We start from the raw sequence: 15874 nt of genomic DNA, 5'->3' as shown, positions 1-15874 counted from the left end.
GGAGGAAATGTCTTTTGGCCTTGTAGGGTGCTTTAGACTGACTGTGGGCTGTAACGCTTTGACATGGCACAATCTTGAGTTGACTGCTTAAAAAAACAGAACAGCTGGGTACTGGCGGATTGATAGTGATGGGGACAAGAACACTGTGAACTTGAGAGAGGACAGCAGGTTTGTACGTTATTGGCACTCCTCTGGAGAGCTGCCTGAGCAGTGTTAGTAATCTGTTGGAGCACAGATGGCTTCACTGTTGAGCATCCTTGCATGCAGCTTTTTAGCACTGGTATCCATAACCATGATGGCACCAAGCTGGGCTTGCATGATGAAAAGCTTTTGTGGCTTCAGTCTGTTTCCACTGTAGCACTTGGATGTTGTGTGATTTTGGCCTGTGTCTGCAAGTATTCTCCACAAGTTAATCACTACTTCCATGCTGGAAAGGATGAGCTCCAGGCACCGAATCACAAAATTGTTATGGCACAAAAGGAGGCTGTTCAGCCCATTGTGCCAATCCAGTTCTGCATTCTCTTTATGAAGGCCTGTGGCAGGTTTGTCAGTCATTTCTCTGTGCACTGTCTTATCAAAATGGTCACTTGAGTCCACTGCAAATGGAAGCCATAGCGACCTTGCCCTCTGGTGAGCTGGCGCACAAGTTGTCTTTTCTTCCTGGTCTGGCTGAAGCCCACTCACTCATCAAATGTTGATCTCGCCTCTCTACCACCATCCAGGCAGGCATAATGCCCGTTTCTGAACTGGTAGTTCCCATTTTCAGATCAATGATAGCACTTTTTTTCCTCATTGGTCTCCCATTCACCTTTGTCCTGAAGCTCTACTTGCAGCCAGCCACTAGTTCTTGGGTGTCTGAAAGCATAAGTAAACAAGGGGAAGGTTAGAATGAGAGAAGTGGGGTGGGGGAGTTAGCAAGATGTATGTAGTTGGTTCATCTGAAGCACTAATGTTGTGCCTGTTGAGTGGAATTTGAGGTAGATTAAGCAAGAATAAACTAACATCCTAGTTGTCTTCAATGATGTAACTTGTCATAACGTCACTAGTGGCCCTCCTGATTAAAAGCAAGCTCTGTCTCCCACCAACTCATTGCTGCTGCCTCCTATTACGGATCACTTTGTTCTGCGAAAGAGATGGAAAATGGTCGTGAGACTTGCAGCACTGTTAGATGTGTGAAGCATATGAACATTCAGCATGAATCTAGATTGTGTAGTGGTTGACTGATGGGTATTTGGTGCTCTGAACAATGTGTGATTGCTTGTGACTAGGATATGGCATTTGAAGAAGCATTCATTGACTTTGCCAGTCATGGGCTCATTGAATGTCTTCAAGCATTCCTGCATTGACCTCTGTGGTCAGCCTTTCCTGTTGCCTTTGTAGTGGTCTGGAAGACTTCCTGGTTTCTGTGAATAAATTATCTCTCTACTCCTTTCAATTTCCTCCAAAAGGCTTCCGAAGCTGCACTTGAGAATCAAGGAGCCCTCATTGTGGTCTATTGTCTCAACATTAATGTTTCTTTCTGCACCTGATATATTTCCCAGCCAGTTGATTGAATTGTGGTCACACTGCACCTCACTTATAGGATTCGAAAACTGCCTTTAATTGGTCGTAATTTCGCATAATCTAAGCCTGTACTCAGAATCTACCCTCTCCACGAGTTTATGATTGGGCCTTTATGAAAATGAACAGACAGCACAACGTTTGTATTCTGTCCCATTATTTTCAATGGGTGCATTGCACTGTTGATGGGTTTTCTTAAATATTTAGCTCCTTATTCATCTGAATACATCGTCCAAACTGCAACTGGAGTACATTGTACAGAACTGGTCACTAAACTTACAGAAAGATGTTAAGAGTAATTCAGAAAAGGTTTACTAGACTGGAACGAGCGGATTGTCTTATGAGGAAAGGCTGCACAAGCTAGGCCTGTGTCCTCAAGTTTAGAAGAGTCCAAGATGGCTTAATTAAAACACCTAAGATTATGAGGTGACTTCGCTGAGTGGATGTGGAACGGATATTTCCTCTTGTGGGAGAATCTAGAATTAGAGGTCATAGCTTAAAAATGAGGGGTAACCTCTGTGAGACAGATGAGGGAACATTATTTTCTCTGATGGAATTCTCTTCCTTAAAAGGCACTGGATGTAGAGTCTTTAAAAATATCTTTAAGGCAGAGGTAGATTCTTAATTACCAAGGTAATGAAAGGTTATTTGAGATATGCAGGAATGTAGTGTTGAGATTAAAATCAGACTGGCCTTGATCTTATTGAATGGCAGAGCAAGCTTGAAGGGGCCAAGTGGCGTACTCATGTTCCATGGTCATAAAAGCTTGACTTTCTCTTGTAGGTGTTGGCAGCTTCCCTGGCAATGATTGCATCTCTCTCAAACCTTCCTGGCAGGTGGATTAACGACTTTCTAGATGTAGCATAAATTACAGCAGCTTCTTTCTAGAGTAGCATTGTTAAATATAAAATGCTGACCAGTCAAAAATGTGGTGTCAGCAACACTCTTTTAACGTTGCAAGATGTTTTCTATTGAAATTTAATGCACAAGTGCTAACACTTAATGGTTATTTACCACCATTCGGCAACAAAGGAAGTTTAAAAAAAACTCAACAATGAAAAAACGTTCCGACCGTCTGCTTTTCTATCTTCACTATTTAACCAACAATGCACTCGAAACACATAAATGTGCATTGTGTATCTGAGTATTGGGATAGTCTGCCTTTCCAGTCAGCCAAATGTAGTGAGTGGTCAACATATAAAAAGGGTCCTGTGGCACAGTAGCAGTGTCCCTATCTCTGGGCCAGAAGGCCTGGATTCAAGTCCCACTTGTTCCGGAGGTGTGTAATAACACCTCCGAACAAGTTAATTAAAAAATTGTGGACAAAGCTCTGCTAGAGCTTTTTACTAATTATTCTAATATTGGAGTGTTTCAATGACCAGAGAGAAGGGGGGGGGGAAAGAAAATTCAAAAAAGCCAGACTGGAAAGGGTGTGAAAGAAAGAGTGTCGATATGGTGGAAGGCAGAAAGATTAAATGACAGAAGGAATGATCAATTCCTCTAGGGTTGAGAAGAATGGTTGGGGATCTCATAGAAACCTACAAACTTATAGCAGGAATAGATTGGGTAAACACAGGAGGAATATTCCTGACGGTAGGGGAATCCAGAACCAGGCATCACAATCTAAGGGTACAGAGGAGGCCATTTAGGACTGTGACGAGAAATTTCTTCACCTAGAGATTGGTGAGCCTCTGGAATTCTCTGCCACAGAAAGCCAAAAGTTAAGGCCAAAACACTGAATTTTTCAAGAAGGAGGTAGATATAGTTCTTAGGGCTAAATGGATCAAAAGGTACAGGACAAAAGCAGAAACACGATACTGAATAGAATGATCAGCAACACTTATACTGAATGGTGGAGCAGGCTCGAAAAGCTAAGTGGCCTATTACTGCTTCTATTTTTTATGTTTCTATGATGGAGCAGGCCACAAGAAGAGGATAATGGGAGTAACAAAGCCTAAAACTGTTACTTATAGAAGATTGTTATTTGTAGCCACTTGAAAGAAACAAGTTTCAGGTCAAACCTCCCTAATCCAGCAGCCTTGGGATGGGTCCTTTGCCAGAAGTGATGTGGCAGGGTAAAGACTGGAGTTTTATACACCCCACCCCATCCTGCCTCTTACTATCCTGAAGGTGCTAACTTGTGTGAACTTCTGAAGGTGACCTTCAATGGGCTATTCAACCATTGTGTTATCACACTTGTGCAAACATTTGTAGGGGGCTGGTGACCGCTCTCCTCAACTGTCTACTTGAGCCAATCTTGTAGATTTGGTTTGTCTAACGTATTTCAGTCTTTCTTTGATGAGTCTCTCTTGTTTCATGTATTTGAAAGCTAGAAGTACTGCAAGTTCTTCAGTTCCAAAAAGTGCCTGATTAGAGAGAGACAGCCGAAGGATGTAAGCTTTACCTGCAAAAACAAGTCATCATTTGTCTGATCACTGATTTATCTCACCTGGAATTAAATTTCCAGTAGTAGGATCCAGGAAGACTGTATTGACATTCCAAAGGAGAAATAATTCAAGTGTCAAGGGTTTTTTAGCTTAAATTCATTATAATTTTTTAAAATTAAATACTTGCATTAGCAGAGAAATTTGTCATCTCTGATGTGCAAAGACTGTGACTCTGCTCCAAATTTCCATGAAGATATGCACAAACCCTGATTTCTGGAAGACTCCACTTGTGAGATGTTTGTGACTTGTACATTTCTTAACTTCTCAATTGATTTGGTTTTATTGTGGAGAAATTTGATTTGATGTTGTGACTAAGTTACACTTTGAGGATGTTTTAAAAAAAATCTTCTACAAGGTTCACTACTAATAATAAATGAGACATACTTGTGCCTTACCTTTTGGCAACCTACTGCTTATATTCCAGTCCTGAGTATAATAATGGAGTAAAAGAAATACTGTACATCTGGAATTAAAAATAAAGTATCATGGGGTCACAAACAAGGCCTGTTGCTCAACCATTTGATGATGTCTTCATTATCGACCTGAGCAATTTGTTACAATCTAATTTTCCAAATCCCTTTGCCTCATTTCTTATCCCATTCTCTGCCTGTTCAATCTCAGATATTGACATAGTTTCAACTTCAGCCACTAGGGAGTGAATTCCACAGCTTCACAATGCTCTTTACAAAAAGATGTGTTTTACTCTTTGTTCTAAATTTTCTGGATCCCTGACCCCTTGTTCCAGACTCCTGAAATGCCTTTATCTATCCTGTTTTGTTCTTCTATAAATCTAGATGCTTCTGTCATATGGTTCTGCAATCTATTATTCTAGCAATGAAAAACATTTAATTACTACAATCCAGTTGTAGTTTAGCCACTGAGGAACCTTATTGTCCTAATGTTTGACTTGAGGGTATCGACAGGCACCAATACCACAATCAAAGAATCCTGGAACCACAACCACAAATCAGCATGATGCAGAAGACGGCAGTTTGGCCCATCCTGTTTGAATTAACTCTCAGAGCAATCTGTCTTAGTGCGAAACTCCTGCCTTTTCCAAATAACCTTGCACATTGTTTCTATTTAAATATTCATTCAGTACCCAATTGAACCAGCCTCCACAACACTTCCAGGCAGTGCAATCCATCAGCCAGGCCACTTGCTGTGTGAAATTTTTTTTTTCTCTCATCTTATATTTGCTTCTTTTGCAACATGCTTTAAAATTGTGCCCTCTGATCCATGATCCTCTTATGAGTGGGAACAGTTCCTCCCTATCTACTCCGTCCAGACAGACCATTGCCAATGAAACAAAATTACCAGTAAACTAATGCTTCAAATGATCCTTCCCTGCTCAGATTTAGTAATGACAGCAAGAACGCTTTTATTTAAAATTTATTTCCTGTATTTTCATATCTCTGATGTTTTGCAGTATAACTTTTTATATTTCTTTGATCCAATTAATAACTAGAACTAGTCTAAGATCGAGTGCTTAAACTAGGGTTGATATGATAAAAAGTGTGCAAGGTGTTTGAGGGCTCAAAGTCTGCATAGGAAGTTAGGATTGATGCTGCCTAAAATTAATTCCATGAAACTCTCCCAGTCTGATGAAAACGCTAAGTAGATAATCCACCGGCCAGTACAATTCAAAATCTAACTTCAACGGTGTATTTTATTGACATGAAAGATCATCTTCAGATAAACTTGGGGCTTGAAATGGCCCCCTGTTTAATGAAGACTTCTCAATAGTCAGCATTTTTTGTTGCCACCCTCAACCCCAAACAGAATCTCTAAAGTAAATGCTGAAACAGTGATTGCTAAGCTGGCCTTTTCAGTTTACCTTCCCCGTGTAGTTAAATTATTTTATCAAACAAACATTGTAGTATTCATTCCTATAAGTCTATTGAACTCAGCTCTGAGCTCTACAATCATTACCCTGTGTTTTCAGAGTATTTGTTCTTCAAGTAACTATTTACCATGTATTCATATAACAGGCAAATGGCATCAGCGTAGATAGCTTGAGAGGCATGCTGCCATGAGGAGCATCATTCAGCAGGCAATTGGGGTATTGAAGTAAAGATTCCACAACTCTGAAGGAGCCCTCCAGTACTCACTGTGGAGGGGAGAGTGTCCCAGTTCATGGTGGTCTGCTTCATCTTCTACACTCTGACAACCATGAGCAGCCTCAGAGAGAGGAGGAAGAGTCGAATTGCCAGCACTACTTCACTTTAGCCAGGCTGGCCATGAGCATTAAGTTCAATTCTGATTACCTTGAATGCACCCCCAGAGCCACATTGTCAAGTGGTCCTATACAACAGCATCCTTCCAATGTAGACCATCAGTAGCATTCCTGAAGCAATACAACCATTTCATACCAATGTTATGCAAGAAAACATTCAATAACCCATTTGAAATGGAAGTAATCAACCACGAGAATTCCTTATCGACTGTCTTATAGGTGTTTTTGTTTGCCCCATTGCTCTGACACTGTACTACCCCTCGTGACTACAGCATTGCTGATGTTCAGTGCATGACACTACTGCTGGCCTTGCAGGATACCCTTAACCGACTGTCGGCCTGGACCTAGCTTTGGACTGCACCAAAGCCACATGGATGGCAGTCTGATGAAGGGTCTAGGCCCGAAACGTCAGCCTTCCTCCTCCTGCTTGGCCTGCTGTGTTCATCCAGCTCTACAACTTGTTATCTCAGATTCTCCAGCATCTGCAGTTCCTACTATCTCTGGATGGCAGTCTTCACGGGCACCAATGGCCCTGACAAAGTTGGCAGGCTGGGAGTGTGATCAATGCTGTCAACCTGAGAAAGGACAAGCCCAGTTTGGGATTAATGTCAGTCTCACAGGGGGACCCCATTCCCAATCGCTGTGATCGGCAGGAGCAGATTGCCAGACTGCTGTAAGCCCCTGCAAACTGCTTCGAGCATTTGTTATTCACTGTTACAAAGGCAGTAATCCGAGCCTGAATGGCATCAATCATGGCTTGTGTGGCCACAAATTGCATTGTCATGACCTCAGTCTGAACTTACATTGCTGTGCTCAAATAATAGGTGGCTTCTACCTGGAAGCTGAGACATCTGACTGTGAATGATGATCAGATCCACCAGTGCTTTCAAGGAGTTAGCCACCATTTGCAATGTTGAATGGCAAGTTTAGCACATAGCCCTGTGCCAGATCCCTCCATGGTCCTGGATAGTTTGTAACTGATCAGCCAATGTAGTAAGCATGACTCAGTCATTGCTTATCAGTAATTTTTTTTTCTGTATGCCACTCCATCAAAGTCCTAATCTTGGGTCTTCTCCAGCAGGGCACGTGTCTGATCTCACCCTCCAGGTAGCTGGCATTCTCATGATCTTTCCTCCCCCTCACTTGGCTGCACCCCAGATGTCCACTGACTCACCGCTCGCAAGTCCCACCTCTGTGTTCCTTGTTGGAGTTGGTGGCTGCAAGTGTCAGATTGGATGACAATGTTTGTTCACTATCAGGTCCTCTTTCAGGCCTTCGACCTCTCATGCCACTACCTGGCCTGGTTGGCAGTTCTTGCACCCTAATGCCTTTACACATTTAAGGCCAGTGTTGGGTTAATGGAAGGGAACAAAATAGAAGGTGCTTGGTTACACTGCCTGCAATTTGTAAATCATAACGGATTGTGATATGAGAAGTTGCATTATGCAGGACAATGTCATCATTCACAATGAAAACAAGGCTGCTCTGGTGAATATCTGTGGAGAAAGAAACAGAGTAAACGTTTTGAATTCAGTATGACTCTCCTTCAGGAACTTTAGTGCACGACCAGTGCCACTTAAGATGTGCTGCTTACTTAGATATGTAGCCTTTGAATAAGTGTGCGTTAATCATTATTACAGTTCCCTGTGTCCCGTATTGGGGGCTCCTCAATTTAGTCCGTCCAGCTCATTTTTTTAAGGATGCAACTGATATTCTGAAGATGTTTTTCTGCTCCAATTTCCTTCTCATTTGAGAAACTCACTGTCAGAGGAATATTGGAGGTGGGCATATTTCTATATTTCTTTGCTGTCCAAAGCCTGCTGTCAGAGAGGTCTTTCAATGGTGCCCAGTGTTTTTACTCATCTAATACCAGCAGAAGGCTATTTCAGTTTGTAACTTGAGTTAATTGCTTACTTTAAGTTCTCAATTGCTATTTTCATGCACAGATATGCATATTGTAGTCTACATTGTGTACACACTGGGCTGGCATTGCCAATCCTCCTGGTTATCTGATTTGCTCCTGGAATGGGAGAAATTTCCCAGCCGCTAAAGCTGTAAAAGCCAGGGGATCCTTATCCTTTGCATTTCTCATGACCATAGTGGCTGTGTGATCCATTGTATCACTGGCTTTTTGTCGCTCTGTCTTAGCCACACCACCACAATCTCAGTACAGGAGAGCTGCTTGAACTTAAGGGTTATTGTAAACTGGCCAGTCCACTAGCAAACAACCTGTCTGGGATCAAAAACAGAAATTGCTGGAAAAGCTCAGCAGGTCTGGCAGCATCTGTGGAGAGAAATCAGAGTTAATGCTTCGAGTCTGGTGACCCTTCCGCAGAAGCAGACCCGAAATGTTACCTCTGATTACTCTCTGCTGCCAGACCTGTTGAGCTTTTCCAGCAATTTCGGTTTTAGCTTCTAATTCACAGCCTCTGCAGTTATTTCGATTTTTATCTGGAATCTAGGAGAACAGATAATGAGACTGACTTGTTTTCAGAGCGAAATTAAGAGTCAACCACATTCCTTTGAGTGTGAAATCACTAGCACAGACCCAAAAAAACCCAACTTTTTTTAAGGACAATCAATGATGTCAGTATTGTCAAGACCAGCTTTTAATTGATTTGAACCAGTGCCCCCAGATGATTAACCTGGATATCTATACGATTAATCCAGTTACATTACCACCACACCACTGCCTTTCCATCCTTTCATTTGTAGGGTTACTACTAGTTACATTTCAGATATTGGGGTATTACCAGCTACATGTAGATTAACGGATAGTTATTGTATGACTGTTGACTGTGAGGGGATTCTGAGTGTTAGCAGTATATTTCTAGCTCCTGAGCCAGTGCAAATGTCCCCCTCCCATCATTGGTTGCCCTGTTCCCCACCTTTGCTTTCCTTGTTTCATAGCTCAACAGGAAAAATATTTTGAAACTTCTCACAAAACAGCACCTGGCATGAAAAATGATAATCATCTATATTTACACCAGCATTTGTACAGTAAACTGAATATCCTTAACAAATGTTACATGATCAATTATCACATGATCAAACCTGCAGAAATCCATGCTAAGCCCATTTGTAGCAGATGGCGAACCCTAAAGGGATGGTAACATGCCTTTTGGGAGAACACTTATTCAGAAGATTTCTGTGGGCCCATAGGCAGCCTTTAGGTTGTGGAAGTGGAGGCACTCAGAAGGGTGGCAGCGACTCATGGCATTGCTGCAGGAGCAACGCTCCAAGCCCTCACAAGGCGATACATTTAAGTTGTACCTGTTCTTCAGCTTCCTATGGCTCCTTTGAGGAGTGCTGGCTCTTACTGGAACTGCTTGAAACTTATGCAGTGCAACCTCAGGCTGACCGAATTGGGAAAGGGGAATTATTAAACTCTTTGATTATGTTATTTGCTATTACAAGCTGATTATAGATCTTATGGGACGGAACAAATGAGGATCTGATGTGTTTTTGATGCAGTTAATGGAATGTCAGATTTCTAAATTTGCTGTTTGTGCCTTCACATCTCACCCGGGTAATGAGTGCAATAAGGTCCCATTTCATCCTCCCTAATTCCATGGATCTGCCACTTCTGCATGTGTAGTTATACATTAAACTTGCATTTTTAATACTAATTGCATGGTTTATTTAGAAATATACATAAATTAGGTATAATAGTTAGGATTAATTATTAATGTTAAATTACAAGGAGGAATGTTAGAAGTGGGAATCTTACCATTTATGCCCTGTTTAAAAATGTATTTTGGACAAAATTATTGTGTCTGATTTATTATTTTTGAAAATGAACATTTCTGCATAGCATATTTTAATGATAGGTTCAGAGAGTTGATAAATCTAACAATTTAAAGAACCTGAGTTAATGTTTCTGTTGAGATGGTAAGATATCTGAAATACTGTGAGTTAATGGTTTATAGGGTTTTAATATCAAATTCCTTTCTCTACTGTTTAACATACTAACTGTACTTGGTGCTTTTATTCTTTCTTTTTGTGACCACACTGAGGATTCCTGATGAATTAATTTCCCTGTTTTATTTATGACGTTGTTTTGAAAATTGGAGCTTTTTTTTTCCAATCCAAATTACAAGATAAAGTCTGGTGCTCAGATGTCTGCAAGGCACATCAATCAGTAAGTTTGTCAAAATATAGAATTCCTTTTTTCAGTGCTAGTTAAAGGTATTTACTAATGAACTTATTCCGAGATGTTTTTACACTCCTGCAGAAGGAGTGGGAATTGAAGCTGGATCTCTTGGCTCAAGAGGTCGGCACCCTACCACTGCACCCTTTGGTGCTGGTTAAAGAGTTCACATTTCACCATCTGCTGTAGTGGTATTTGAATATTAATTTGGGGTTTCAAATTAGTAGCCCAGTAACATTACCACTTGGCACCACCTTTCCTCAGTGCTAGTTAAATGGTGCATGGTTAAGGTTGTAACATGTATGAGATCTAGATTAAATGTGAATGTTTTCTCTTAAACTTACTCTATTGAGAGTTCTTTGGTCTGAATTAAACACTAGGTACCTTTCGATATTTTTTGACTTGTTGAATGAATTATCAGATTCTATTGGTTGTAATATGAATCATGTCTGTCATTGCATCAATCAGTCTATAAAACATGTTAAATTTAATAGTCTTTCAAATTATTCAACTTGAGCAAGAAAAGCATTTTAATAAGCATTTTTTAACCCTCTGTAGACAAAGCCTCTTTTTTTTAATATCAATAAATGTGGAGCAGGAGAAGCACAGCATGTCAGACAGCATCTTGGAACCTGTCTGACCTGCTGTGCTTTTCCAGCTCCACATTTATTGACACTGGTTTCCAACAGCTGCACTTTTTTTTTGATGTTTTGGAGCATTTAACATGGAGTTTTTTTTTCCTTGGGTGGTTGTTCTGGCTGCTCAGAGTGGGATTAAGTCCCTCAAGATTCATGGGCTAAGCTGGGCTTTATGAAGTGAACATTTCAAAAGCAGTTCACCATTCATGAGGTTCCAATCATGCAGTCCAGCAGCTGTCCAATTGGCACTATTAAGTCACCAGGAGGAGGTGGGGAGGCAGTAGCAATGCCAGGAGGTGCCGTTCACAGCTCCACCCTAGCCCAGGGTCTCCTGGCGAGCAAGGAACAGATCCCCGGGCTGGCTTCCCCAGCCTGGACTCCCAGTCTGGGCCAAGGCTCCAGACCTGCATCTAGGCCCGGGTGCTTGAAGGAGTAGAAAGGCGGTCTCGGCCCAGCGTGGTGGTCTCCCTGTGTGACAGCCTGCCGGCTTGGAAGCCTTCTTTGACTTCGGTGTCCAGGTATTCCAGCGGCCTAACAATCAGTCTTGTCCAGGAATGGCGGTCTCGGCTCAGCATGGCAGTTTTCTTTGGTGGAGGCTTCTGGCCCAGTATTCCAGCGGCCCAGTGTGGCATTCTCGTCCTGGCCTGATGGTCTTGTCTCGGCTGCATCTTCAGAGTATTCCATCATTCCTAAGTCGCCTTTCCTGAAGCCCAACAGCCATTAACTGAACTGTGATGAACTTTGTCTTAATTTTACTTTTTTTATTATTATATACAACTTCTGTCATTGATGTAGGTGCCATGGGAGGTGACTTTTCACTGCATTTTTCGTGGAAAGTACAAGTGACAATAAATTTCTATTCTATTCTATTCTGTCCATCTTCACAATGATGCCTAAAGGATCTTTCATGTCCACCATCTGGTCTGAACGGATAGGCCCTGAGTTTAATATCTCATCCATAAGCTGGGCACCTCTGACAGGTGCAGAGCTCTTTTTGCAATGCACTGGGATGTCAGCATGGATTGTTGTGGTCAAGTCCTGGAGTGGGACTTTACCTGTCATGGCTAATAAGATCAAATGTCAGCTTTACCCCACAGTAGAAATCTTGTCAATGAAATATGATGAGATGGTAAGAACTGCCGATGCTGGAGTCAGAGATAATATAGACCCTTCCCGACCCAAAACGTCAGCTTTCCTGCTCCTCTGATGCTGCCTGACCTGCTGTGTTCCTCCAGCTCCACACTGTTTTATCTAATGAGATATGATGTTCTGTGTTTACGCCCCATTGCAGAACTTGAATGTGTAATTTCAAGTCACGCTTCAGTGCAGTATGGAAGGAATGCCCCATTTTTGAAGGTGCCATCTTTCATTAAATGTTAAACCAGTGTATTGTCTGTCACTTCAGCTATACGTAAAAGATGCCATGATGCTGTTTTGCGAAGAACACAAAGTTCTTTAGTTCAGTGTTCTAATTTAACAGTATCTTCTTCAACAAGGGTCCCCAGCACAGATTAACTGGTCATTCCTCTCATTGCTGTTTGTGGACTCTTCTGTGCACAAATTAGCCACTCCATTTAAGCCTCAAACCAACAGTGACTACAGTTCAGAAGTAAGCATTGACTGAGAAATGCCTTGGGATGTCCTGGCAAAGTTAAAGCACCTATATAAACGTGAGTTCTACCTGAAGTCAAATGAATTTTGGCACAATCTCTTACTGTAAAATTGCCTGGGACCCCATGGAAGTGGCACTAAATTCACATTCTTGTTCAGCAGTACCTGAGTAATACCTGTCGAATCTAGTTAAAATTTCATTTCAATTTAATGAGATGCAAGCACTTGCTGTATAAGTCATTCATTCTGCAACACTGTTACCTATTTGGATGATCAGAAAATTTTGTCTGTTTTTAACCAATTGGAAATATTTCCATACAATGACAGCATGCATCTTTCTCTGTTTTACAGGAGTACAAGCACAAACTGGCCAAGGTCACACAAGTGCGAAAAGAGCTCAAGTCCCACATCCAGAGCTTACCAGATCTTTCTCAGCTTCCAAATGTGACCGGTGGCTTGGCCCCATTGCCCTCTGCAGGGGATCTCTTCTCCACTGATTGATCTGGTGGACTGTTCTGCTGAAAAGAGACTTGTTAAAAGGACAGGAAGGAAGGAGTGCACAATTTACAGAGCCCCTCCCTACCCCCTACATTGTTTTAAAAGGTCAGAAGCTTACTTTTGCTGTAGTGATGCAGGGTTTCAGTGCTAGCAGATGTGAACTAAACTAAGGCACTTAAAAAGAAAGATATCTACTTTTTGCATACAGGAGACAGACCATTTACCTGTATACTGTTTTTCCCAGTTTGCAGCCGTTTAATTGAGAGTCGTTAGACGTCAGAGAATTGTCTTTGAAAACAATTGCAGTATTTAAGTCATTTGAAAGACTTGTGTTTGATTAGGATCAGTGGGGCCATATTGTTAATACAGAGGGTAGGCTGGTTAGCATGTAGATACCCTGAAAGCATGGCTAGCTAGAAAGTTGCTAGTAGTTAACAGTCACCATTGACATTTGTAGCTTATTTCATAGAAACAGCAGCCAAGTATGAACAGAAATAAACATTAAGTAGCTGTGAGACATTGTTAATGAATGTGTTTTTTCACGTGACATTCACCTCGCAGCGATTGGCCACCATATTATCAAATTTTTTAAAAAGTACAGAAATTAAGTTTGGATTCCACTAGTTGACACCTGAACCAAGTACAGGAGCTGTGCTAAGCAAATGCAGAGCAACAATGTAGACATCAGTAAAAGGCATGCACCATCCTGAACACAATACCACTAAGTGTAACAAAGCCCCTGCACTGCATGCTGCTTTCTGAATTTAGTTGGAACGGGTGAGCTTTGCTGCTATATATCAAATTTAAAAATAGTCAATCGCTAGTGGACAGTGGAACATCAACACCACATCTGACTTTTATTCAATTTCATGAAACAGAATTTCAGCTAACAAAGCCAGTGTGTTGAATGAAGCCTTAATTTGCTCCTTTCCAATTGGTGATTTAAACAAATGTAATGAAGTTGCATTCTTAAAAGTTGCTTTTATTTTCTTTTTTTTGAATGTGATCACTATACGAGAGAAGAAAATTCAGAAGGAACACGACTAGTGACGTTTAAATGTGATATTATGAGCCCTAAGTAGTATTGTAATGAATGTGTATGACATTGGCAGTTTGTTTTTCTTTTTTGTTTACTTAAAGGATAATGACACTGGCCGGGAATATAAATGACTTTCAGTATAAATTACTCAGCCCAGAAAGATTGTTTGCAAAATATCTTCCCACCTGAGAGGAAAGATTTCTGTTTTACTGGTCAGGTAGCAACCTTTTGTTGGGCTCCCAGTTGGAATGTACTTGCTCACATTACATATACAGCTTCTGTTAAATGGGGTGAGTCTGGAGCCTGAAATTAGGAACATTGATGATGAAATTTCAGATTTAAAAAGTACTCCAGAACTGAAAGAGCGATCTATCTGAGGCAAGTACTTTAAATTGAAAGCATCTCCTCACATGTAGTTGGGTCTTGAAATTGCACTGTGGGATAATAAATGAATGCATAATATGTTGAAATTTCCTGTTGCTATTATTGAAGGTGTAAAGTGTCCAGCTGGATTGTGATGAGAGGAAATTCATTGTAATGTTCACTATAATCCCACATAGTACTGTCATTCATTACCCTCTAAACTATCACACACAATTACCTTTCAATCTGTAAGATATTTGTATATATGCACATTAGATAATTATAGTCTTTACAAATTCAGCTACTTTGTGTTATAAACATCTGTTACAGGTCCTGTAAAAATTGTGCTTAAACCTTCTGTAAGCTGAATTTTTTTGCATAGCTCAAATATATAGGTATGTTGTGAAGTGTAATTCTTCAGACTTTTCTAATCTGATTTATTTCTGATGGAAGCATAAACAAAGTGTGTATGTGTTTACCTTTCAATCAAGAAATGTGCACGTGAAGAAATCTCTAGCAGAAAAGGAGACAAAAATGCATAAAAGAATGCTAACAAGACCAGCTGCCAGAAACAAGGTTGCTACAGTTCAAATATCTTGCCCTGGCGAAGAAGGAGAAACAGTTACATATGCCTGTTGGATGGGCTAGCCATTTGGTTCCAGTATTTTGTCTCTTACATTTCATTAAGGTTTCTCTACTAGTGCATTTCCATACATTTCAAACTGTTCTGCGATGTATAATATTTATAGAATGGTAGAACTACAAATGATTTTATTTATAGTATTCTATGAATAAACTTTTAAAATAAAAGAGTATCTTACAAGGTAAACTTCCAAAATACCTAAGTGATGTTCTGGAATAACTTTCTTTATTGAAGAGCAAACATTTAAAAGAAATATATACAAGTGCTCTGGCATATGAAAACAAATATATTTGGAAAATTTCATTTTTGGTTTATAACAAAACTTAAAGTGCTTAATGTGAAAACATTTACACTGATTATTAGTAAATTAGTGGCAATTTCTTGTGTCTGAGACAGAATGGGATTGGGGGCCTGGCCGTGCCCTTTTGATCCTTTTTAAATATGACTGTGGAAGACCTTAAAGGTACTTGTATGTTTTTAAATGGAATATTTGGTTTAATTTCTTTTTGCGTGGCATGGCTGAAGTGTTGGCCTTTAAGAACCAGAATTGGCTTAATTCATTCAGAGATAGTAGGAACTGCAGATGCTGGAGAATCTGAGACAACAAGGTGCAGGGCTGGATGAACACAGCAGGCCAAGCAGCATCATAGGAGCATATGATGCTGCTTGGCCTGCTGTGTTCATCCAGC

The 15874-nt window shown here is 40.7% G+C and overlaps 1 protein-coding gene across 1 annotated transcript in view; it reads left to right on the top strand.

The window, feature by feature from the left end:
- The window catches only part of LOC109912180 (regulation of nuclear pre-mRNA domain-containing protein 1B-like), a 54061-nt gene extending 38679 nt beyond the window's left edge, over nt 1–15382 (top strand). The window contains exon 7 of the mRNA XM_020511567.2: nt 12994–15382. Coding sequence (XP_020367156.1) covers nt 12994–13143 — 150 coding nt within the window. The 3' untranslated portion in view covers nt 13144–15382. The remainder of the gene's footprint in view (nt 1–12993) is intronic.
- Nucleotides 15383–15874: the final 492 nt, after the last annotated feature.

This window comes from Rhincodon typus, chromosome 2 (assembly GCF_021869965.1).
Source record: "Rhincodon typus isolate 14 chromosome 2, sRhiTyp1.1, whole genome shotgun sequence".
NCBI classification, from domain to species: Eukaryota; Metazoa; Chordata; class Chondrichthyes; order Orectolobiformes; family Rhincodontidae; genus Rhincodon; species Rhincodon typus.
Note: the sequence above shows the minus strand (reverse complement) of the source record. Positions and strands in the feature narration are given on the sequence as shown.